At 45.9% G+C, this 25,194-nt stretch overlaps 1 protein-coding gene across 2 annotated transcripts in view; it reads right to left on the bottom strand.

Moving 5' to 3' along the window:
• Nucleotides 1-25,194, bottom strand: part of LOC135546158 (mitochondrial import inner membrane translocase subunit TIM50) — a 37,765-nt gene that overhangs the window by 9,859 nt on the left and 2,712 nt on the right. Inside the window, exons 4-8 of one of the 2 annotated variants that reach the window (XM_064974350.1) lie at nucleotides 13,881-13,902; nucleotides 8,307-8,365; nucleotides 7,192-7,311; nucleotides 6,144-6,248; nucleotides 4,857-4,955 (exon numbers count right to left, since the gene is read on the bottom strand). In XM_064974350.1, the coding sequence (XP_064830422.1) occupies nucleotides 4,857-4,955; nucleotides 6,144-6,248; nucleotides 7,192-7,311; nucleotides 8,307-8,365; nucleotides 13,881-13,902 (405 nt within the window). Of the gene's footprint in view, nucleotides 1-4,856; nucleotides 4,956-6,143; nucleotides 6,249-7,191; nucleotides 7,312-8,306; nucleotides 8,366-12,463; nucleotides 12,906-13,880; nucleotides 13,903-25,194 lie in introns of those variants that run through there. The other variant, XM_064974351.1, reaches the window with a different exon arrangement.

The following is a 25,194-nucleotide window of genomic DNA, read 5'->3' as shown; positions in this document are numbered from 1 at the left end:
TTTGTGTTGGTTAAGGGCAGTCAGGTCTGGGGAGAACCAAGGGCTATCTGTTCCTGGTTCTAAATTTCTTGAATGGGGCATGTTTATTTAATATGGTTAGGAAGGCATTTAAAAAAAATATCCAAGCATACTCTACTGACGGGATGAGATCAATATCCTTCCAGGATACCCCGGCCAGGTCGATTAGAAAGGCCTGCTCGCTGAAGTGTTTCAGGGAGCGTTTTACAGTGTTGAGTGGGGGTCGTTTGACCGCTGACCCATTACGGATGCAGGCAATGAGGCAGTGATCGCTGAGATCTTGGTTGAAGACAGCAGAGGTGTATTTAGAGGGCAAGTTGGTTAGGATGATATCTATGAGGGTGCCCGTGTTTAAGGCTTTGGGGAGGTACCTGGTAGGTTCATTGATAATTTGTGTGAGATTGAGGGCATTAAGTTTAGATTGTAGGATGGCTGGGGTGGTCTAAGCATGTTCCAGTTTAGGTCGCCTAGCAGCACGAGCTCTGAAGATAGATGGGGGGCAATCAGTTCACATATGGTGTCCAGAGCACAACTGGGGGCAGAGGGTGGTCTATAGCAGACTGCAACGGTGAGAGACTTGTTTTTAGAGAGGTGGATTTCTAAAAGTAGAAATTCAAATTGTTTGGGTACAGACCTGGATAGTTTGAAAGGAAACACTTTGAAGTTCATGGAAATGTGAAAGGAATTAAGTAGAATATAACACACTAGATCTGGTAAAAGATAATACAAAGAAAAAACAACCATTCTTTTGTATTTTTTTGTACCATCTTTGAAATGCAATAGAGGCCATAATGTATTTTTCCAGGCCAGGTGCAATTTAGATGTTGGCCACTAGATGGCATCAGTGTGTGTGCAACGTTTTAGACTGACCTTTGCATTTGTTTTTTGTTGTTGTCAAGACTACCCAAATGTGCCAAATTTGTTTATTAATAACTTTTCATGTTCAAAATTGTGCACTCAAGCAATAGCACGGTATTCTTTCACTGTAATAACTACTCTAAATTGGACAGTGCAGTTAGATTAACAAGAATGTAAGCTTTCTGCCAATATCAGACATATCTATGTCCTGAGAAATTTTCTTATTACTTACAACCTCATGCTAATCGCATTAGCCTACGTTAGCCAAGCTGTCATCAAGGAAAAGGGTGGCTATTTGAAGAATCTCAAAGATAAAATACACTGCTCAAAAAAATAAAGGGAACACTTAGGAAGCAACACTGATTGACAATAAATTTCACATGCTGTTGTGCAAATGGAATAGACAACAGGTGGAAATAGGCAATTAGCAAGACACCCCCAATAAAGGAGTGTTTCTGCAGGTGGTGACTACAGACCACTTCTCAGTTCCTATGATTCCTGGCTGATGTTTTGGTCACTTTTGAATGCTGGCGGTGCTTTCACTATAGTGGTAGCATGAGATGGAGTCTACAACCCACACAAGTGGCTCAGGTAGCGCAGCTCATCCAGGATGGCACATCAATGTGAGCTGTGGCAAGAAGGTTTGCTGTGTCTGTTTGCGTAGTGTCCAGAGCATGGAGGCGCTACCAGGAGACAGGCCAGTACATCAGGAGACGTGGAGGAGGCCATAGGAGGGCAACAACCCAGCAGCAGGACCGCTACCTCCGCCTTTGTGCAAGGAGGAGCAGGAGCAGCACTGCCAGAGCCCTGCAAAATGACCTCCAGCAGGCCACAAATGTGCATGTCTGCTCAAACGGTCAGAAACAGACTCCATGAGTGTGGTATGAGGGCCTGACGTCCACAGGTGGGGGTTGTCCTTACAGCCCAACACTGTGCAGGACGTTTGGAATTTGCCAGAGAACACCAAGATTGGCAAATTCACCACGGGCGCCCTGTGCTCTTCACAGATGAGCACATGTGACAGACGTGACAGTCTGGAGACACCGTGGAGAACGTTCTGCTGCCTGCAACATCCTCCAGCATGACCGGTTTGGCGGTTGGTCAGTCATGGTGTGGGGTGGCAATTCTTTGGGGGGCCGCACAGCCCTCTATGTGCTCGCCAGAGGTAGCCTGACTGCCATTAGGTACCGAGATGAGATCCTCAGACCCCTTGTGAGATCATATGCTGGTAAGGTTGGCCCTGGGTTCCTCCTAATGCAAGACAATGCTAGACCTCATGTGGCTGGAGTGCGTCAGCAGTTCCTGCAAGAGGAAGGCATTGATGCTATGGACTGGCCCGCCCGTTCCCCAGACCTGAATCCAATTGAGCACATCTGGGACATCATGTCTCGCTCCATCCACCAAGGCCACGTTGCACCAATGCTTTCGTCCAGGTCTGGGAGGAGATCCCTCAGGAGACCATCCGCCACCTCATCAGGAGCATGCCCAGGCGTTGTAGGGAGGTCAGACAGGCACGTGGAGGCCACACACACTACTGAGCCTCATTTTGACTTGTTTTAAGGACATTACATCAAAGTTGGATCAGCCTGTAGTGTGGTTTTCCACATTAATTTTGAGTGTGACTCCAAATCCAGACCTCCATGGGTTGATAAATTTGATTTCCATTGATAATTTGTGTGATTTTGTTGTCAGCACATTCAACTATGTAAAGAAAAAAGTATTTAATAAAAATATTTAATTCATTCAGATCTAGGATGTGTTATTTTAGTGTTCCCTTTACTTTTTTGAGCAGTGCATATTTTGGTTACTACATGATTATATAAGTGTTTTTATAGTTTTTTCTACAATGTAGAAAATAGTAAAATAAAATAAAGACCCTTGCATGAGTAGATGTTCTAAAACTTTTGACCAGTAATATACATTTCTGTATTCCATTTTTCAATAAATTAGCACAAAAAAACATGTTTGTTTTCACTTTGTCATTATGGGGATAGTGTGTTTAAATGAGTGCTATTTTAACTTCAGCCTGAAAAACAACATTTGGAGTAAGTCAAGGGGTATGAACACTTTCTAAAGGCATTGTAGGGCTCCGGTTTCACAGCCAGCCGTGCTCTGTGATCCCATAACAAAGCAACAGGCTGTAAGCCAGAGTAGGCATGTGTCCAACCCCCACACACCCTCTCACAGGGTGACACACCCCTACCCACGTTTGGTGTGCAGATAAACACACTGTGCACTAGTATGACAACTTAAATCTGACTCTCCCATGGAGAATGGAACGACAATTTGAACTGAAAATAAAATACATTAAAAAAACGGATCTCTGAAACGCAAATTTGGCGGGGCAGGCGAGCACTCAACAGTCTTGTTCAACTCCATCCAGTCGGTCCACCTGTGACAGAAGGTCGTGCCCTCCACTAACTGCCCTCGGTCTTCAAGGGTTCCCTCAAAGTTGAACTTGTCATCAACATCAATGGCTGATTCTACCGCAGCCTGGTTCTATCACAGTTAATTAGACAGACCGGCCGATAATGTGAGTCGTCAGATAAGCCCGCTGATTTTATTGGCACCTCGCATCTGTGGCTCCACATTGTTTGAAAACTTTTTTGGGGGAGAAAAAAAAAACACCATCGAAATTCACCATTGGACAGACGCCTGGGGCCTCAGGGGACTCGGCTCTCTATTCAGACCTCCCTTTCTCTCGCTCCCTCACTCTCTTTCTGCCTCCCTGTTGCTCTTCAGAGGGCCAGATGGGAGGCGAAGGAGGGGAGAGGAAGGGGGAGGAGAGAGGGGGTGAAGAGAGACAGAGATGGGCAGAAGGTCACCAAAGGAAGGGGATGAGGACAGGAGGCACGTGAATTCAGGTGAGTACACAGGAGAAGATCCTCTACATAACGTTAGAATCAGGATGACTAAATCACCAAATTAATACATTCAAGTTCCTTATAGCAGGGGGTAGCAGGTTACCCTCATCATCATGTTTCCCGATGAATACGAGTTTTAGTAGTTCGTCATTAACATGGAAAGAACTGACCCCAATGAATGACCCATGTCCATGCATCATCACATAGAAAAGGTACACCTATAAACCTACCCACCACTTCAGTCATACACACCACAACAGCTAGGCCACCTAGGATAACCACTTTCACTACCAAGCCAATCTAGTTTCCCCATGCATTACATAAAGTACTCCACTGAAACATGGTGATGTAGGCTCGCCAGGTTATGGTCTGATACAGCCAGTAATATACAACCATTTAATAGATGCTGGATAGGAGTAAAGCAACAGTTGCCATCTTAGAAAGCATTGCGTTAGAAGTTCCCTCAGATGACAAATTAGGTTAACTTAGGTTAGCAAAGTCGTTAACGCTGCTGTACTTCAGCCATGCATGGAGACAGACTCTGGCTGTTGGAGAGAGGCAGGCATAAGGTTAATGAGGCCCAGAAAGGGGGGACCCCTATTGTCAGGGGGCGAGGACGAGAGAAAGAAAGAGGGATGGAGTCAGAGCATAGGAGAATCAATGCTGGAGCAGAAGGCAGCTATGCAGCGGAGACACGGGGGGTATGGCGCCATTGTGCCGACTGGGTCACAGTGGAGAGGGGAGCACCGGGGGATCTGGGCTGGGGGCTTGGCCCAAGAGGAGCGGGGTTGAAAAGGAGCACACTAACGTCTCAGAGTCTTAAACTCAACTCACGTCTTAAACAACAAAGAAACGGAGACAGTGAAAGAGTGAGAGAAAGTGAAAGCGCATACACTGATCTAGCCAAACTAAAGCAAATCCAACAATAAACAGGGCATTTGTCTGAAAAAATGGATTTATACACTAACATGACATTTCTGTTTAAATTCAGAAATATGGAAAACATTCAATTCACAGAATGCTGTGTTATTGGAGGCTTATGCAGTGTACATTAAACTGTGTACACACACACACACGGTTGGCCATGGTGGAATGTCAGCCTGATGATTTGTTTACCTTGACGTGATGTCCCTCCACGTAACGCGTGGCGTCCCTGAAGAGGCGGTACATGACAAAGCCCTGGGGGTCGATGCTGTCAATCAGAGGGTACGCCGTCTGGTGAGAGAAAACCCGCATCACAACCTCACACAGCATTGACATGCTGGATGCTTCTGCATTGGCCTGATGGCCATCGGTTACATGGCTAGAGTTGGGCTGAGGACTGGGACAGACTTGTTTTGTATGGGGTCTATCTTCCTGGTTACTGCTCATAAAAAGCCCACTTAAAATCTCTTTGCATTAGAAAATCTGAACTAAAAGCTTCTCATTGAACCACATGGTTTAGTCAGCACTAATGCAGTGGGCAGGTGGAGAAGACATGTGCCAATGTGAAGGACAGGAAACCTTGATGGGTTAATGATCCATACTCCGTAGGGCAACCTGCAGCTAGCGGAGGTACAGACCAGGTTTCAGTTTGACTTGGCACGGTCACTGCTGCAGGTCAACACAACACTGAGGCTGACCTTCACCCAGAGAAAACAAAAACACAGTCCCATGTCTAAACAAGGGGCCAATTAGACCCTGAGCGGAGCATGGCTCATTTGCATATACATGTCGGCATGAATAAAAAAAAGGGGCCTTTGGAGCCCAAAAGGAAACCCATTCTGAGCTTGCCTGTCGGCCATGACGTAGGTTATTAAGACAAACAATAGGGGCGAGGCATATTGGTGCCAAAACAAAAAAAAGTAAAAACACAACAACACTAGGGATGTTGTTTGAGATCAAGTCTGGAGTGGCATAACACATTCAAACATCATGGATTTGTTTTGAAGTGACCATTCGAACAAAGGTCTACAGGGGAATCGTGGAGGTGACAGGTGCAGTCACAACAAACATTTTAAGCTACACCCAGCGGTAAGAGTGGCCCTGATTGGCTGTGGTGGAGAGCGGCTGTGGCAGGTGTCTGGTAGGTAAGTGAGGCAGGCAGGTCTAAGCCTTAACCAATCCAAAATGCTTCTTCACTGAAATGTGACATATGGTAGCAGTTAATGATTTGTCCGTTGCGACACCTATAGAATTGCAGTGTTGATTGGCATGAGACAAGTTCAGAAAAGGTACAAAAGGGTGAGTGGGGGATTTAAGGGAAATTCTGGCTCAAAGAAGACTATTCGTCAACATAGGACTTGCAAAGTGTTACTTGAAACAATGACGGGACAATAACACTGTGACAAGATCTTGTAAAAGTCCACATCGGCCCGGGCCAGAACAGCGCTCAACCCCTCGTGTTGCAGAGATGTCACTCACCATGCCTGTTTCTGCAGTGAAGATGACTATCTCGTAGAGAGGGGCTAGCTGCTGGAACAGGTAGTCGATGCCTGGCCTCTTCTTGAAGCGCCAGCCTGTAGCCAGCTGTGGGGAGAACAAACCAGTCCACTTCACATGCTTAAAGACATACTAACTACAGTGGGTTATGTGTATGCTGGCTAGAATTCTCACTGAAAGCTATCCACAAATATAGTCAGTGAATAATCCATTTAAAAATCAGTTTATCATGTTATAGAGCATCTCTTGACAACCACATAAATGCACAAATAACCAGTGAACGATTGATTCATTAGTTTGTCATAAGGTGAATTCACCAATTTGTAAGTCGCTCTGGATAAGAGCGTCTGCCAAATGACTTAAATGTAAATGTTAAATGTCATCACATTATAAAGTGGTATATTCACTGGTATACATTTCTGCTTTTTCCACGGCCTAAATGGAGCAGCTTATGGCAGATGAAGCGTTTGGATGACCTCCTGAGCCACTTGTAGTATTTTCTTCAGAAATCAAAGCCTGTGCAGGGCCGCCAGGTGGCTGTGCTGAGGGCTGGTGTCGGGTTACGTTCGCACCTCACCTGTCTATGCACGCGCCACTCGTAGGGGGGAGTCATAGGGGGAGGGAGCATGATACCACTCAGGTAAGGACAAGTAGGTAGGATCTCAGGTAGGAGGGGCAGGTGGTGTTAGAGTAGGGGTTGGGACAGGCTTTGAGGGGGCCAGGTGGAAGCCACGGGTAATGGGAGGGTCTTTACAGATAGTGGAGGTAAACAGGTGGTGGGCCCCCAGCGACCCACAGGCCAGATGGCCACCCACAGAGGGACGGGGGAGGCTGAGGTAAAATCCTAAGTAAACAAATAAAAAAAAAAAACGATTCTACTTATGAATGATTCATGTACTATCAAACCCAAGGAATGATACGATACAGCTTTTCTCTTGTTGGTTTCTTGGCTATACTGAGAGAAGGCATCCAGGCCACCCAGCAGGTTACTGGTACCAGAAGGCCAGGGTGAGAGGGAGGTGGTACGTACCGACCACTCGGGGTGCAGCAGGACGTCTGTGAGCTCCAGGACCAGGGTGTAGGGAGGCTGGTAGTAGGGCTCCCTCAGGGGGTCAGGAAGCAGCTTGGGGCTCGTGGGCTCAATGATCATCTGGGGACGCACAGATATGACGTCGTCACACAACTACACAAAAACACGATGCTGGGGAGGAACAAGTGGCACATCATCAGAACTATGTGGGTCAACTGACAACAGCCAAGCTCCAATAAAAATAAGTATGCAATTTGTATTTTGTGGTGAACGAGGCCTATTCCTTTAATACTTGAGGTCCTTCATAAGGGTGTTTTTCCTAAGAGTTTAAGACTAGTCTAATGTCAACATGGTCACAAGCAAGTTGCAGTAAAACACACGGAGGCCATCACTCCTGGCTCGCAGGAGTAAAACTGGAGGGGATTGTATTTGGCTGCTTATGTGGGAATGCAGGAGCGTGAAAAGATGGTGGTCCGCTTCCTTATTTCATTTGTTTGCTCTTAGCTGGCCTCATCACGGCAAACTCAACAACAACAAAAAGAATCTTGTAAGAACCAGCTGCAAGAGGGAGATGGAACGCGTGGAAGAGAGAACTGACATGTTCAAGAGACCAGAGGCCAGGGAGGAGAGGGTGTGTGTTGTCAATATGCAGGGTGGAAAAGGGGTGTGCGCTCGTGTGTATACACACGATGGAGACAGGGGGCTGTTCACACTCCATTGAAGAGATCAAAGCGCTAAGAGGGAGATGGATTTTGGTGTGGGTGGAGGGGGGGGGGGGGGTCTAACTGAACGGCAGCTGCAGGCCCATGCAGAGAGGCCTTCCTGCTCAAAGCAGTCTGGCTGCACCTGCCTCTGCTTCAGTAAAGACAGACAAGCAGCCTAACATGGCTCCCAGTGTAAATATCCCAATCCAGTGGTTAACCCAGGGGTTTGGTGGACAAGGACCTTCTATTCTACCACCCTGAACCAGCCACAGGAGGAAAATGATGACTACATCAACCACATAGCAAATACTACCAACTGTAGAGTGGAGCCATCCATTGATCAGGTTACATTGAACAGTGGGAGTGGCAAAGGCCATTTTAACCGTCTCGTGTTCGTTTCTTATCACTCACCTGTCTGTAGTCCTGGAAATACTTCAACGTCCTTCTCAACTGCTGGATAACCGGTGCGTCTGTAAGAGAGATCAGTTATAAACCGTGTGGAGCGAGTATCGTTTCTCAACACGCCATACTCAAGACTGAACACTTAGCCTAAGGGGAGTTGTGGTGCATGTATGTATAGGACATAGGAGTTGAGCATCTCAAGCCAACTCCTGTGCTGGTAGAATGTACATGGCTGTAGTCCTAATGAATTACTTTTTATTTTAAAAGGGGGCAATCAGCAGTTTCTACATACACGGAACCAAAATATAAAGTGTTGGTCCCATGTTTCATGCACTGAAATACAAATTGTTCCACACACACAAAAGCTTATTTCTCTGAAATTTGATTACATCCCTGGTAATGAGCATGTCTCCTTCACCAAGATAATCCACCCACCTGACAGATGTGGCATATCAATAAGTAGACAAGACAGCATGATCATTACACAAGTGCACCTTGAGCTGGGGACAATAAAAGGCCACTAAAAATGTGCATGTCACAAAACACAATGACACATGTCTCAAATTGAGGGAGCGTGCAGTTGGCATGCTGATTGCAGGAATGTCCACCAGAGCTATTGCTAGAGAATTGAAAGTTAATTTCTCTGCCATAAGCCACCTCTGTCATTTTAGAGAATTTGGCAGTACATCCAACCGGCCTCACAACTGCAGACCACGTGTGGGCGAGCGGTTTGCTGATGTCAATGTTGTGAACAGAGTGCCCCATGATGGCAAGTCGGGTTATGGTATTGGCAGGCATAAGCTATGGACAACGAACACAATAGCATTTTGATCAATGGCAATTTGAATGCATAAAAATACAGTGACGAGACCCTGAGGCCCATTTCTTTTAAGTATCTGTGACCAACAGATTTCTATTTATTTATTTATTAACCTTTATTTAACTAGGCAAGTCAGTTAAGAACAAATTCTTATTTACAATGACGGCCTACACTGGCCAAACCAGGACAACGCTGAACCACCCTATGGGACTTCCAATCACGGCCGGTTGTGATACATCCTGGATTCGAACCAGGGTGTCTGTAGTGACGCATCTAGCACAGAGATGCAGAGCCTTAGACCGCTGCACCACTCGGGAGCCCAGGGGGGGGGGGGTTACCCTGTCATGTGAAAGCCATAGATTAGGGCATAATGAATTTATTTAAAATTGACTGATTTCCTCATATGAACTGAAACTCAGTAAAAGTCTGAAATTGTTGCATTCATATTTGTTCAGTATACATTTTCAGACGAATTATATATACCCATTGATTCTTTGGAACAGAACATAAATACGCCATGAGCTAAGTTCAGTCATTTCCCATCAGAATCTAAAATAAGCTTGTTTTACTCCAATGTTTGTAAACAAACTCTAAAACGACATAGTTTTAACCATGTTTTGAGGCTATCATTTTAATATCATGGATGGTTAGTCCTCGCATCCATAGCTGAATTTGAGAGTAGTTCAATTTCTCCAGATTTTTAAACGAATCAAGGAGACTGCTTTATTGTTTATACAGCTGATTGCCGCTTTAAGAGAGGCATCTCTGTAGGGAACCGCAGCATTGGTCCCAACAGATAACATCTCAGCAATTTGATGGCAGATGCTCCTAGGCTAGTTCTCCACTCAGATAAAGCATGCAGCCAGGGGCCTCTGGGATGTGAAGTCCTTTGGGACAGAGATGGAGTGAGAGAGATGGAGTGGCTCTCTATGGGCCTATAGCGTCCAGCCAGTGTGTATAACCAGGCAGGCCCCTTTGGGTCCCCCAGCACAGTAATAGCAAGCTTGGGAGTGGGTGAGCTGGTGAAACACCACCCCCCCCCACCCCTCCGGCCTGCCTGCGTATGTGTGTTTTATAAGGCCTGGGCAGAACATACTCTTCCAGAGAGCGTGGGACTGTGACCGGCCCTGTTGACAAACCTCTCCCTTGGGAAAGCAGAGCCAAGCCAGGCTGGGGGTGGGTGGTGATCGTTACAACCCCGTCCCTCTCCGGGGACGGGGTTGCCGAGGCGTGTGTATGTGTATGCATGCGAGTATGTGTGCGCAAAATGTGTAATACGTTCGTGTCTGTGCGCGTGCCCCTGTGTTTGTGCCTCTGAGAGTCACTGAGGATAGGACGGATCAAGGCACGCTTTTATGGTAATAAAGGGGCTGGGGAGTGGTGGGATGAGATTGAAAGGAGGATGACAGGTAAAGGATGGTGATGGGATTAATGTGTCAGCCAGGCCACAGTGGGTCCTCCAATGATGTGAGAGGTGGGGAAGCTACCTCTAAGGGGCAAAGGATCTAGCCATATAGTCAGGGACATAGGCATTCCATTTTCTCCATTGGTAACTGTTGGCTGTGATCACATTCAGTCTTATCAAAAGCAGAACTCCCATTATGGTAAAAACATTTGGGACTGACATCAACTCTGAAAGGAAAACCATTACAAAACTAAAGAAAAACAAAGGCCCCCAGAAAAGAAGGCTTTGACAAGCAGCAGCAGCAGTCTGGTCAGGCAGCCTCTTGTCCTAAACTTGTTTGCCAGTGTAATAGAGGCAGGCCATTGCGGCCAGTGGAAAGGCTACGTTGCTCTCGGAAGGGATGTCCATTTACACAGGCGAGAAGTAGGGAGGGAACGAGGGAGGAAAGGCAAGAAAGATCGATGGTGGTGCCTCCGGACACAACAAAGGCCTCCTTTAATCCACAACTGGGGTGGCATATGCTCCGTTAGTTTGCTTAAGGCCATTATTACTCAATTGCCTTTATTCTCCCTGTTCTCTTTTTTTTTTTTGGGGGGGGCTCTTGCTTTTCTTTTGGCCTGCGCTGTCAATCGCTTCTTTCTTGGGCCGTGACAAGCGGTCGTCCGGCCTCGCTCTTTGCGGTGGGGCTGGGGGGAGGGGGTTCTATTGGAGTATCTGTTTAGGGACATAGGCTATTGGTTGGGCCTAGGTGTAAGAGGCATGCTGGATTGGTTTGCTTGTTTGTTTGGAGTACTGGTGGTCTCTATCCTCCTAGGGGCTGTAAGTCTGTCAGAGTGAGCAAACATGGAACGGGCCCTCATCAAGTCAAAGCCAAATACGGGCTCTGAGGATCCTAGCTGCAGGATACTAACTGGGACACATGGGAGGATGAATGATGTGATAAAATGGAACGAAAGAGATGAGGTCTTCCAAGTATTGATACGCCTCCCAAAATTAGTCAGTTGTTTAAGCCAATTAATAGTGCTTGAAGATAAATGTATTTTCTCCCCCATAAACACAAAACATCTGGTGTGTGTACTGATTGATTCCATACTGCATCAAGACCGTTTCATAGACCCACAGTACACAACTTCCAACCTCAGCGGCAGGGTAGCCTAGTGGTTAGAGTGTTGGACTAGTAACCGGAAGGTTGTGAGTTCAAACCCCCGAGCTGACAAGGTACAAATCTGTCGCTCTGCCCCTGAACAGGCAGTTAACCCACTGTTCCTAGGCCGTCATTGAAAATAAGAATTTGTTCTTAACTGACTTGCCTGGTTAAATAAAGGTAAAATGAAAAAAAAAAAAATTTTTTGAAAGCAGTCCTGCACTTGTCACACCCCAGTGTGACCTCAACAGCGCGGTCTTTGGGGAGGTCATCACTGCCACAGCGTCCAACGCTCCTCCTCAGCATAACGCCCCTGGCTCTGAATACCATCACTTGGCATGGCGACACGGATCTGGACGAGCACGCCTGACCTCATCGCCTCAGGTCCCTGAGGACCCATCCAGCGGAGGCGTCCAGGCTGTCCCCTCCCCCAAATCCCCTCCACTAGCCTTCTGCCACTTGGGGTGGAGGGGCGCGTGGGCAGGGGGCTGGAATGCTCCCCCGTGGGCCCCTTAGACCATCAATGGCCTTCATTAGGGATATTGAACGCTGTGGGTGCATCAGCGCTGGCCAATAACAGCAGCAGCCGAAGCAGCACTCTGGACACTGACGGAAATAAAGGGACACAGCAGCAGTGCCAGATAGAGGACTTTGGGGAGCGTGACAGCGTGAAGAATTAATGAAGCAATTATTGGTATAACAGGGTGATTGTTAAGCGTTTATAAAATCAACACTTCTGGAAAGGGCCACAGCTGTCCCTGGCATTAGCATAGCTTTGAAGCGGTGAGGGGAGGCACCTCGCGACTCAGTCCTCTGTCATTTCAACAGCATAGCCAGTTCTAGAACGCGACACATTCCCGCTCAGCTCCACACTGGCCAAACGTGCACTCAGAGGGGAGAGAGAAGATGTCAATCAAAACACCAATGAAACACACAGCTAGGACAACAAATCTATTGGGGAAACCAATGTGTTTAAATACTATTAACTTAAAATGGAGAGAAACAAGCAAAATGCCAACTTTCCTGTTTGTCGGTCTTATGAGGCCCTTTTCACCAGGTTGTCAGCCTGGCAGTTTATAGGGATGACTGATGGCTGAGAGGCATATGGGGGGGGTTACCGGCTGGGTGGGTACAGGGTGGTAGTCACACACAGAATTGGGGGGGGGGGGGCATTGTTGGGTGTAGGACGCCTGCAAGGTGGCATTTCTCAGTGGGTTGATTGATCATACGCCCCCTCCCTTCATCCTTAGCTGACGGCAGAACAGGCAAGCCGGGGGGGACGACGACTCATCTGGACCACTGTCAGTGAATGGGTGAAAATGGGTGGTCAAGTTGTAAACGTGGTATGGATGGGTATTAGAATGCTAGAGGTCTGCCTGAGGGTGCAAACAAACAACACTCAACATCACACTTTGTTGTTTTTTTGTTGTTGAATTTTACCCCTTTTCCTCCCCAATTTCGTGGTATCCAATTGTTTTTGTAGCTACTACCTTGTCTCATCGCTACAACTCCCGTACGGGCTCGGGAGAGACAAAGGTTGAAAGTCATGTGTCCTCCGATACACAACCCAACCAAGCCGCACTGCTTCTTAACAGAGCGCGCATCCAACCCGGAAGCCAGCCGCACCAATGTGTCGGAGGAAACACCGTGCACCTGGCAACCTTGGTTAGCGCGCACTGCGCCCGGCACTAGAGTCGCTGGTGTGCGATGAGTCAAGGATATCCCTACCGGCCAAGCCCTCCCTAACCTGGACGACGCTGGGCCAATTGTGCATCACCCCATGGACCGCCCGGTCGCGACAGAGCCTGGGCGCGAACTCAGAGTCTCTGGTGGCACAGCTGGCGCTGCAGTACAGCACCCTTAACCACTGCGCAACCCGGGAGGCCAACATCACACCTTTTTAATAACAAATCTAAGATCAAACTAATGAGGTGAAGACTTCAGATGTTAACACCAACAGCTGTCTGAACCTTGTTTTTCCATGTTTACGTAGCCTTTACATCAGCTATAAAAGATTACATCAGTTATGTGAATCGAGATCCATTTACAGCCCATGACTAGATTTACGGGAAGGCAGAGGTGTGCCAAAAGCCTCGGAGAACAAGGGGGCATTAATAAAACGCTCATCTCTAAGCTAACTCAACTTCCCGAGAAAAGAAAACCTCCCCAAAATACCACAGGTAGTGTCAAACAAAAAAAAGGAAAACAACTCACCGTTATCAAACTCATCTGGAATCTGTAAAATACAGAAGGAAGGTGAGAAATAGTCCACGTCACACACTTGTGAATGCAAGGTCAATGTCAGATGGTACTGTTGACAGAACTTAACATGAATTACACTATGGCCTAACGCATAACGTAAATAACATGACATTTTGTGGTTGTGTTTACGTTCAAACGTCAGTGTCAGCCAATTCAGTTGTTGGTGTTTAGGTCCAAAGAGCCACGACACCTCTCAAATACTACAGAATATTCCTTTATTGAAGTCAATAGCCTTCCAGGCTAGTTAGCATGTAATCTCTCTATGCATCTACACCAGGGGTCGGCAACTAGAATCAGACAAAGGTTGATTTCTCAGGGCAAATGGTCGAGGGTGCCAGAAAATTACAATCATTTGTACACTGCAAATTGACCACAACTAAGCCAAAAGAGAGTATTTGAAAATAATAACTTCATACCTCGAAACACAATCACATTTTGTTTGTGGGGATACTTGGGAACAGATTACCTCAATTAAAAACAAGTTTTTAAAAATAAGCAGGATTTATATAAAAAAAAAATTATAATAATAATCACTCGCAGACCGGTTTCGGCCCAGGTGCCACCTGTTGACGACCCCTGATGTAAACTGAACATCAATACTGTACCCATGTTTGATATACTCTCTTATAAACAGTTCTTAAGCAGGGACTAAGGTACCAAAATAAAAAATAAATATAAAGAGGCTGCCGTTTTCTCCTTGAGAGCAGACACCAAGACCGTCCAAACCTCACACGTTCTACTTTTCACACAGATACTGGGCTGTCCAGGCATCGTGCTCTGTGTGTAGTAGTGTCCAGTATATATATTTTTTTATTTAACTAGGCAAGTCAGGTAACAACAAATTCTTATTTACAATGACAGCCTAACCCGGACGACGCCGGGCCAATTGTGCGCCGCCCGATCACGGCCGGTTGTGATAAAGCCTGGAATCGAACCAGGGTGCCGTCATGCTTAAGTGTTAGACCTGGCCCCTCCCTCGCGGTGACATTTTCAGCAGCGGACCCACACCAGCCCACCAATTAATCTCCCAGCTGATGAATATTCAACTGCATCTGCCAGCAGGTCCCTGGCCTGGCCCACCTGGGGGTCTGCTCACCCAAGACAGAGAGACAGAGGGAGAGAGAGAGCCAGCCGGGGGCCGAGTGGGACACCACATGCTGCACACTGGGGCCACTACATGGGAACCGATGGGGTAGGCTGGAGCTGTTTCATCCTCATCACCCCTCCCTTCCTATCAAGGCTGTCCTGAGGGGGTTGCAGTGGTTGAAGAAACACTGCTCAACTACGCCCCCTGCTGCCTGTGCAAGGTTATGAGTTTTCCTTATATAACGAAGATCATTTGACCAGTGATACAGTTCACTGTGTTGGTCATTACTGCGTTGGGGAAGGCCGACACCTCGAGCACTGACATTCAGTGCTAGAGGTGTCACTACAGACCCTGGTTCGATTCCAGGCTGTATAACAACCGGCTGTGATCGGGCTGCGCACAACTGGCCCAGCGTCATCCGGGTTAGGGTTTGGCCGGAGGAGGACCCCATGTTCCTTAATGTTGATGTGCTTCTTGTCAGTAACAACCACATGGCTGTGCTCTTTAAATCACCACTTTATTAAGTCAGGATTCCTATTTGTCTCAGCCATGCCTCCTTGCCCGTCCAACATTTCCTCATCTCCCACCCCTTCTAATGCGACTATCCCAGATGCTTCTCTCTCTTTTTCCCTGCCCCGCTACAAAGTTTCTCCCTGCAGGCAGTCACTGAGTCCGAGGTGCTAAAGGAGCTCCTTAAAACTTCTTGGTGACAGGGGGGCAGTACTAAGTATCAAATAAGGTGCCCAGAGTAAACTGCCTGCTACTCTGTCCCAGATGCAAATATATGCATATTATTAGTAGTATTGGATAGAAAACACACTGACGTTTCTAAAACTGTTTGAATGATGTCTGTGAGTATAACAGAACTCTGAGAACTCAAAAACCTGAGAAAAATCCAACCAGGAAGTGGGAAATCTGAGATTTGTAGTTTAACGCTTTGCCATTCCAATATACAGTGTAAATGGGGTCATATTACACTTCCTAAGGCTTCCACTAGATGTCAACAGTCTTTAGAACTTTGTTTGAGGCTTTTTATTTTATTTTTTTATTTCACCTTTATTTAACCAGGTAGGCTAGTTGAGAACAAGTTCTCATTTACAACTGCGACCTGGCCAAGATAAAGCATAGCAGTGTGAACAGACAACACAGAGTTACACATGGAGTAAACAATTAACAAGTCAATAACATAGTAGAAAAAAAGGGGAGTCTATATACAATGTGTGCAAAAGGCATGAGGAGGTAGGCGAATAATTACAATATTGCAGATTAACACTGGATTGATAAATGGTCATGTACAGGTAGAGATATTGGTGTGCAAAAGAGCAGAAAAGTAAATAAATAAAAACTGTGGGGATGAGGTAGGTGAAAATGGGTGGGCTATTTACCAATAGATTATGTACAGCTGCAGCGATCGGTTAGCTGCTCAGATAGCTGATGTTTGAAGTTGGTGAGGGAGATAAAGGTCTCCAACTTCAGCGATTTTTGCAATTCGTTCCAGTCACAGGCAGCAGAGTACTGGAACGAAAGGCGGCCGAATGAGGTGTTGGCTTTAGGGATGATCAGTGAGATACACCTGCTGGAGCGCGTGCTACGGATGGGTGTTGCCATCGTAACCAGTGAACTGAGATAAGGCGGAGCTTTACCTAGCATGGCCTTGTAGACGACCTGGAGCCAGTGGGTCTTGCGACAAATATGTAGCGAGGGCCAGCCGACTAGAGCATACAAGTCGCAGTGGTGGGTAGTGTAAGGTGCTTTAGTGACAAAACGGATGGCACTGTGATAAACTGCATCCAGTTTGCTGAGAAGAGTGTTGGAAGCAATTTTGTAGATGACGTCGCCGAAGTCGAGGATCGGTAGGATAGTCAGTTTTACTAGGGTAAGCTTGGCAGCGTGAGTGAAGGAGGCTTTGTTACGGAATAGAAAGCCGACTCTTGATTTGATTTTCGATTAGAGATGTTTGATATGGGTCTGGAAGAAGAGTTTGCAGTCTAGCTAGACACCTAGGTACTTATAGGTGTCCACATATTCAAGGTCGGAACAATCCAGTGTGGTGATGCTAGTCGGGCAAGCGGGTGCAGGCAGCGATCGGTTGAAAAGCATGCATTTGGTTTTACTAGCGTTTAAGAGCAGTTGGAGGCCACGGAAGGAGTGTTGTATGGCATTGAAGCTCGTTTGGAGGTTAGATAGCACAGTGTCCAATGACGGGCCGAAAGTATATAGAATGGTGTCGTCTGCGTAGAGGTGGATCAGGGAATCGCCCGCAGCAAGAGCAACATCATTGATATATACAGAGAAAAGAGTCGGCCCGAGAATTGAACCCTGTGGCACCCCCATAGAGACTGCCAGAGGACCAGACAGCATGCCCTCCGATTTGACACACTGAACTCTGTCTGCAAAGTCATCCGAAAAACCGAGGCTACTGAGTCTGCCGATAAGAATATGGTGATTGACAGAGTCGAAAGCCTTGGCAAGGTCGATGAAGACGGCTGCACAGTACTGTCTTTTATCGATGGCGGTTATGATGTCCTTTAGTACCTTGAGTGTGGCTGAGGTGCACCCGTGACCGGCTCGGAAACCAGATTGCATAGCGGAGAAGGTACAGTGGGATTCGAGATGGTCAGTGACCTGTTTGTTGACTTGGCTTTCGAAGACCTTAGATAGGCAGGGCAGGATGGATATAGGTCTGTAACAGTTTGGGTCCAGGGTGTCTCCCCCTTTGAAGAGGGGGATGACTGCGGCAGCTTTCCAATCCTTGGGGATCTCAGACGATATGAAAGAGAGGTTGAACAGGCTGGTAATAGGGGTTGCGACAATGGCGGCGGATAGTTTCAGAAATAGAGGGTCCAGATTGTCAAGCCCAGCTGATTTATACGGGTCCAGGTTTAGCAGCTCTTTCAGAACATCTGCTATCTGGATTTGGGTAAAGGAGAACCTGGAGAGGCTTGGGCGAGGAGCTGCGGGGGGGCCGGAGCTGTTGGTCGAGGTCGGAGTAGCCAGGCGGAAGGCATGGCCAGCCGTTGAGAAATGCTTGTTGAAGTTTTCAATAATCATGGATTTGTCGGTGGTGACCGTGTTCCCTAGCCTCAGTGCAGTGGGCAGCTGGGAGGAGGTGCTCTTGTTCTCCATGGACTTCAGTGTCCCAGAACTTTTTGGAGTTGGAGCTACAGGATGCAAACTTCTGCCTGAAGAAGCTGGCCTTAGCTTTCCTGACTGACTGTGTGTATTGGTTCCGGACTTCCCTGAACAGTTGCATATCGCGGGGACTGTTCGATGCTATTGCAGTCCGCCACAGGATGTTTTTGTGCTGGTCGAGGGCAGTCAGGTCTGGAGTGAACCAAGGGCTATATCTGTTCTTAGTTCTGCATTTTTTGAACGGAGCATGCTTATCTAAAATGGTGAGGAAGTTACTCTTAAAGAATGACCAGGCATCCTCAACTGACGGGATGAGGTCAATGTCCTTCCAGGGTACCCGGGCCAGGTCGATTAGAAAGGCCTGCTCACAGAAGTGTTTTAGGGAGCGTTTGACAGTGATGAGGGGTGGTCGTTTGACTGCGGCTTCGTAGCGGATACAGACAATGAGGCAGTGGTCGCTGAGATCCTGATTGAAGACAGCGGAGGTGTATTTGGAGGGCCAGTTCGTCAGGATGACGTCTATGAGGGTGCCCTTGCTTACAGAGTTAGGGTTGTACCTGGTGGGTTCCTTGATGATTTGTGTGAGATTGATGGCATCTAGCTTAGATTCTGGGACTGCCGGGGTGTTAAGCATATCCCAGTTTAGGTCACCTAACAGAACAAACTCTGAAGCTAGATGGGGGGCGATCAATTCACAAATGGTGTCCAGGGCACAGCTGGGAGCTGAGGGGGGTCGGTAGCAGGCGGCAACAGTGAGCGACTTATTTCTGGAGAGAGTAATTTTCAGAATTAGTAGTTCGAACTGTTTGGGTATGGACCTGGAAAGTATGACATTACTTTGCAGGCTATCTCTGCAGTAGACTGCAACTCCTCCCCCTTTGGCAGTTCTATCTTGACGGAAGATGTTATAGTTGGGTATGGAAATCTCAGAGTTTTTGGTGGCCTTCCTGAGCCAGGACTCAGACACGGCAAGGACATCAGGGTTAGCAGAGTGTGCTAAAGCGGTGAGTAAAACAAACTTAGGGAGGAGGCTTCTGATGTTGACATGCATGAAACCAAGGCTTTTTCGATCACAGAAGTCAACAAATGAGGGTGCCTGGGGACATGCAGGGCCTGTGTTTACCTCCACATCACCCGCGGAACAGAGAAGGAGTAGTATGAGGGTGCGGCTAAAGGCTATCAAAACTGGTCGCCTAGAGCATTGGGGGCAGAGAATAAGAGGAGCAGGTTTCTGGGCATGGTAGAATATATTCAGGGCATAATGCGCAGACAGGGGTATGGTGGGGTGCGGGTACAGCGGAGGTAAGCCCAGGCACTGGGTGATGATGAGAGAGGTTGTATCTCTGGACATGCTAGTTGTAATGGGTGAGGTCACCGCATGTGTGGGAGGTGGGACAAAGGAGGTATCAGGGGTATGAAGAGTGGAACTAGGCGCTCCATTGTGAACTAAAACAATGATAACTAACCTGAACAACAGTACACAAGGCATATTGACATTCTACTGTGAAGTGGGGGCAAATGAGAGGGGATTGAGCCAGGTGTCTGGCAGAGTGCCACAGGCTCGCGAGGAGAGGTCATGAGAGAGTTAGCTCTCGTTCCATTGCTTTTCTCCAGACAATGGAATTCTCCGGTTGGAACATTATTGAAGATTTATGATAAAAACATGATAAAGATTCTATACTTAGTTTGACAAGTTTCTAAGATCTGTAATATAACTTTACTTTTCGTCTGACGTTCAGCTGGACCTGAACGCGCGTTTGGATTTGTTTACTAAATGCCCTAAGAAAATAAGCTATTTGGACATAAATTATGAACTTTATCTAACAAATCAAACATTTGTGGAACTGGGATTCCTGGGAGTGCATTCTGATGAAGATCAAAGGTAAGTGAATATTTAGAATATTATCTACACAATATGGCGGATATCTTTTTGGCTGCTTTGTTGTCTGAATGCTGTACTCAGATTATTGCATGGTTTGCTTTTTCCGCAACGTTTTTTTTAAAATCTGACACAGCGGTTGCATTAAGGAGAAGTATATCTCTAATTCCATGTATAACAATTGTATTTTCATCAGCATTTATGAGTATTTCTGTAAATTGATGTGGCTCTCTGCACAATCGCCGCATGTTTTAGAACTACTGAACGTAACGCGCCAATGTAAAATGAGCTTTTTTGATATAAATATGCACTTTAGCGAACAAAACACACAGGTATTGTGTAACATGAGGTCCTATGAGTGTCATCTGATGAAGATCATCCAAGGTTTGTGATTAATTTGACCTCTGTGCTTTTTGTGACTCCTCTCTTTGGCTGGAAAAATGGCTGTATTTTTCTGTGACTTGATGGTGACCTAACATAATCGTTTGTGGTGCTTTCGCTATAAAGCCTTTTTGAAATCAGACACTGTGGCTGGATTAATGAGAATTTTATCTTTAAAATGGTGTAAAATACTTGTATGCTTGAGGTTTGTTTGTCGTTTTGAATTTGGCGCCCTGCACTTTCACTGGCTGTTGGCGAGGTGGGACGCTACCGTCCCACATATCCCAGAGAGGTTAAAACTTGATCCCCCCCCCAAAAAAAAACATATTGGTCAGATGATTTAGATCCTTTCTTTAAGGTTGCTGCCCCTATCATCGCCAAGCCCCTCTACTTTCTGGGGAGGTTCCCATTGCTTGTAAGGCAGCCACAGTTCGTCCTTTATTTAAAGGGGAGATCAAGATGATCCTAACTGTTATAGGCCCATTTCTATTTTGCCCCATTTATCAAAAGTGTTGGAAAAACTGGTCAATAAACAACCTGCTTGCTTTCGTGATGCTTATGGTATTCTCTCGGGTATGCAATCTAGTTTCCACTCAGGTTATGGAGGCGTCACTGCAATCTTAAAGGTCCTCAATGATGTCACAATTGCCCTTGATTCTAAGCAATATTGTGCTGCTATTTCTATTGACTTGGCCAAAGCTTTTGATACGGTAGACCATTCCATTCTTGTGGGCCGGCTAAGGAGTATTGGTGTCTGAGGGGTTTCGCCCTGGTTTGCTAACTACACTTAAAAGAGTACAGTGTATAAAGTCAGACAATCTGCTGTCTCAGCCACAGCCTGTCACCAAGGGAGTACCCCAAGGCTCAATCCTAGGCCCCACAATCTTCTCAATTTACATCAACAACATAGCTCAGGCAGTAGGAAGCTCTCATCCATTTATATGCAGATGATAGTCTATACTCAGCTGGCCCCTCCCAGGATTTTGTGTTAAATACTCTACAACAAGGCTCTTTCTAACCTTTACCTTGTGTTGAACAACTCCAAAACAAAGGTCATGTGGTTTGGTAAGAAGAATGCCCCTCTTCCTACAGGAGTCATTACTACCTCAGAGGGTTTAGACCTCGAGGTAGTCACCTCATACAAGTACTTGGGAGTATGGCTAGACAGTGCACTGTTCTTCTCTCAGCACATATCCAAGCTGCAGAATAAAATTAAAACTAGACTTGGTTTCCTCTATCGTAAATCGCTCCTCTTTCACCCCAGCTGCCAAACTAACCCTGATTCAGATGACCATCCTACCCATGCTAGATTACGGAATCATAATTTATAGATCGACAGGTAAGGGTGCTCTCGAGCTGCTAGATGTTCTTTACCATTCGGCCATCAGATTTGCCACCAAAGCTCCTTATAGGACACATCACTGCACTCTATTCTCCTCTGTAAACTGGCATATCTTTATTGCCGTTGCAAGACCCACTGGTTGTTGCTTATTTATAAAACCCTTTTAGGCTTAACTCCCCCTTATCTGAGATATCTACTGCAGCCCTCATCCTCCACATACAACACCCGTTCTGCCAGTCACATTCTGTTAAATGTCCCCAAAGCACACACATCCCTGGATCGCTCATTTTTTCAGTTCACTGCAGCTAGTGACTGGAACGAGCTGCAACACTCAAACTGGACAGTTTTATCTCAATCTCTTCTTTCAAAGACATTGTGACAGGTGTGGCTGCTTTGTGTGATGTATTGTTGTCTTTACCTTCTTGACCTTTGTGCTGTTGACTGTGCCCAATATGTTTGTACCATGTTGTGTTGCTACCATGCTGTGTTGTCATGTGTTGCTGCCTTGCTATGTTGTTGACTTAGGTCTCTATGTAGTGTTGTCTCTTGTTGCGATGTGTGTTTTGTCCTATATTTATATTGTATTTAGTTATTTATTTTAATCCCAGGCCCCCGTCCTCGCATGAGGCCTTTTGGTAAATAAGAATGTACTTAAGTAACTTGCCTAGTTAAATAAAAAGGTGAAATTAACAAAGATAAGAGCTGATAAAGCACACTGCCTATCAGATTAATTTCATAATGTGCCAGGTAAACCTGTATATTAGGGCAAAGGTAAGGAGATGGGCCAGTGGGGAAAAGGTAAACACAGCCATGAAGTCGGCCAAGTGTGCCCTCTTGTGGCGGAGTAATGAGAATGAAATAGGCATAGAGTTGTTTTAAGAGGATTGCCCCAGATTCCAAGGTTGGCTGCTGACAGAATCTTTGAAATGTGGCAAACGGGTCTCATTCAGCGCCATTTGCGTAGACTGTGTAGAGCCCTTAAGATGTACTTTGCTGGCAGCCAACCTTGGAATCGGGTGCTATCCTCTTAAAACACTAGACATCTCAGTCAGACATAAGCTTATGCTTAGGAAAGGAAGGCAGGCAAATGACTGAGTCGTATCAACCCCTATGCCGGTAGTGTCTAGTACAGCGTCCAGCATCTCCGGTCTCCTTTCCTAAACCAATAGTGTCACGTAAGCTAGTCAGGGTTTGAGTCAAACAAATCATTAATTAATTGATCTTATTTCAGTGCCCTGTCTCAGATAATATAATTCATGTAATTGCATGATAGTCATGGTTAATCTCAAAGAACTAAATATGGAACTATAAAAAAAAAAAGATTCTTGCTAGGACAGGTTGTTTTGCCCATTAAACCGTCACTCTCAATAACCACTTCTTACAACACAGAGCAGTGAACTAACTTATAACAAGACTTGGGTCTTCCAAATTGGACTTTGAGGAGGTTGACAGGGTATGTGGTGTGCGAATGCTCATTTAGGGGTAATTCACACCTCGTCACAACAATGGGGCAGAGGCCCGGGAGACCAGGGGCAGGCCCTGTTCCCAAACCAGCTACAGGTTGGCCACGGGAACTCTCACCAAACAGAGGTGGCCACTCATTGCGCCGAGAGATGAAAGAATAGTTCCCACACTGATAGCCATGTACAATATTGATGCATGAGAACATAGTCCCTCACAGCAACACACTGGTGAGGGGCAAATCCCATTATAAGAGATGTTGCTCTAGCTAGTGAAATGAATGAGAATGTGTTGTCACTACCAAGTTCCAAAATGCACTCATCTGTTTTGGAAATGCAGCAAAACCTAGTCCAACCTCTAGAGCAGTGGTAACCAAGTCAAGATGACTTTTGCAATCAAAAAGCAAGCAGAGATCTACTGCTCAGAATTATTATTAAAAACATGACTTAACATGAACCTAATATAAACAGTTCTGTAGGAATGAGGTTTGTGCAGTAAGCCTAATAGATTGCAGCATATTGGCTATATGCCTGGCATACCAATATTGTTAATTTTAGACCATATTATATTTCAAAACTCAAGCTTTGATAAAGTAGATCAGTTGGTATAGCACTTGAGGCACAGCTGAGGATAAATTGAAATCTGCAAATAATTTGATGGACTGATGGTACCTGCAGCTGATGTCATGGTGCTTTCAAGACAATTGGGAACACGATTAAAAAATATATATATATAAAAAAAAAACCTAGGTCAAATCATGACATTCATGATCTTCAGGTCGGAAAATCAGAGCTCTAGAAAGATGCGAGTTTCAAACTTGAAATTTCAAGTTTGATGACCGTTCCAAAAGATTTTCCACCCAGTCTTATCTTTTATTCTTTCCCCGGAATACCCAGTTGTCTTGAATGCACTGAAGTGGGAGATCTCAGACTTCCCAGTTGTCTTGAATGCACTGAAGTGGGAGATCTCCGACTTCCCAGTTGTCTTGAATGCACTGAAGTGGGAGATCTCCGACTTCCCAGTTGTTTTGAACATGGCATTAGTCTAAACAGAGGTCGACTGACCAGAGAGAGGGGACACTGTCTTCCACCTGATGGCGAAACTCAAATCGCAGCACATCAGCCTCATGCACAAATTCATGTTATTCCTATGACCAGAGAAAGTGAAATATTCCTCAATGTTAAGACACGATGAGTTACAATTAATAAAAAACTGCATGGCTATCAATACCCTTGTAGTAGGGACAAGCACTTATGTTTTGTAATAGTGTTGAACAAAAACAGTGATGACAGTGCTGAATAAAAACTTACGACATGAAATCACTCATTAAAACAGCAGCTCTTTGCTGTATTTGACAATCTCTGGTCATTGGCCTCGGCTAATAGGGATCATAATCATTTTTATTGATTTATTTTAAACAAGGAATGCCTTGAAGAACACGATCGACCGGTTGGTGACCACTGCCCTGGAACGACAAAATTGTTCTCATATTCCAAGATAATAGTTTAATATAATTTGAACAGGAGAACAAGGGAGCCAAACAGAACCCAATCGAAATGCTACTTGACCTACGATAAGGTTACTGATGTCACTCGGTGCAAAAATTAGTGCCTCCTTATTTTATCCCCCCAGAAACTCAGTGAAGATGACTAGTCTAGTCATGCTTTTACTATACACTTGTGTGTGTATAAGGTAGTGGAATTGTTAGGTTAGATTACTCGTTGGTTATTACTGCATTGTCGGAACAAGAAGCACAAGCATTTCACTACACTCGCATGAACATCTGCTGACCATGTGTATGTGACAAACAATTTGATTTGATGTTCAGCCTTAGAATCTTGAGGCAACTGCATTAATTCAAAGACAAAATATATGCTGATGTACAAAATTGGCCTTGAAATATCGCTGCATTAATCTACCTTTGCACTCGAACAAGTGTTCCAGACATTAGGCTCCTCGGGTTCCCGAGGGGAAGCCATAGAGA

The sequence above is a fragment of the Oncorhynchus masou genome, chromosome 9 (assembly GCF_036934945.1).
Source record: "Oncorhynchus masou masou isolate Uvic2021 chromosome 9, UVic_Omas_1.1, whole genome shotgun sequence".
NCBI lineage: Eukaryota > Metazoa > Chordata > Actinopteri > Salmoniformes > Salmonidae > Oncorhynchus > Oncorhynchus masou.
Note: the sequence above shows the minus strand (reverse complement) of the source record. Positions and strands in the feature narration are given on the sequence as shown.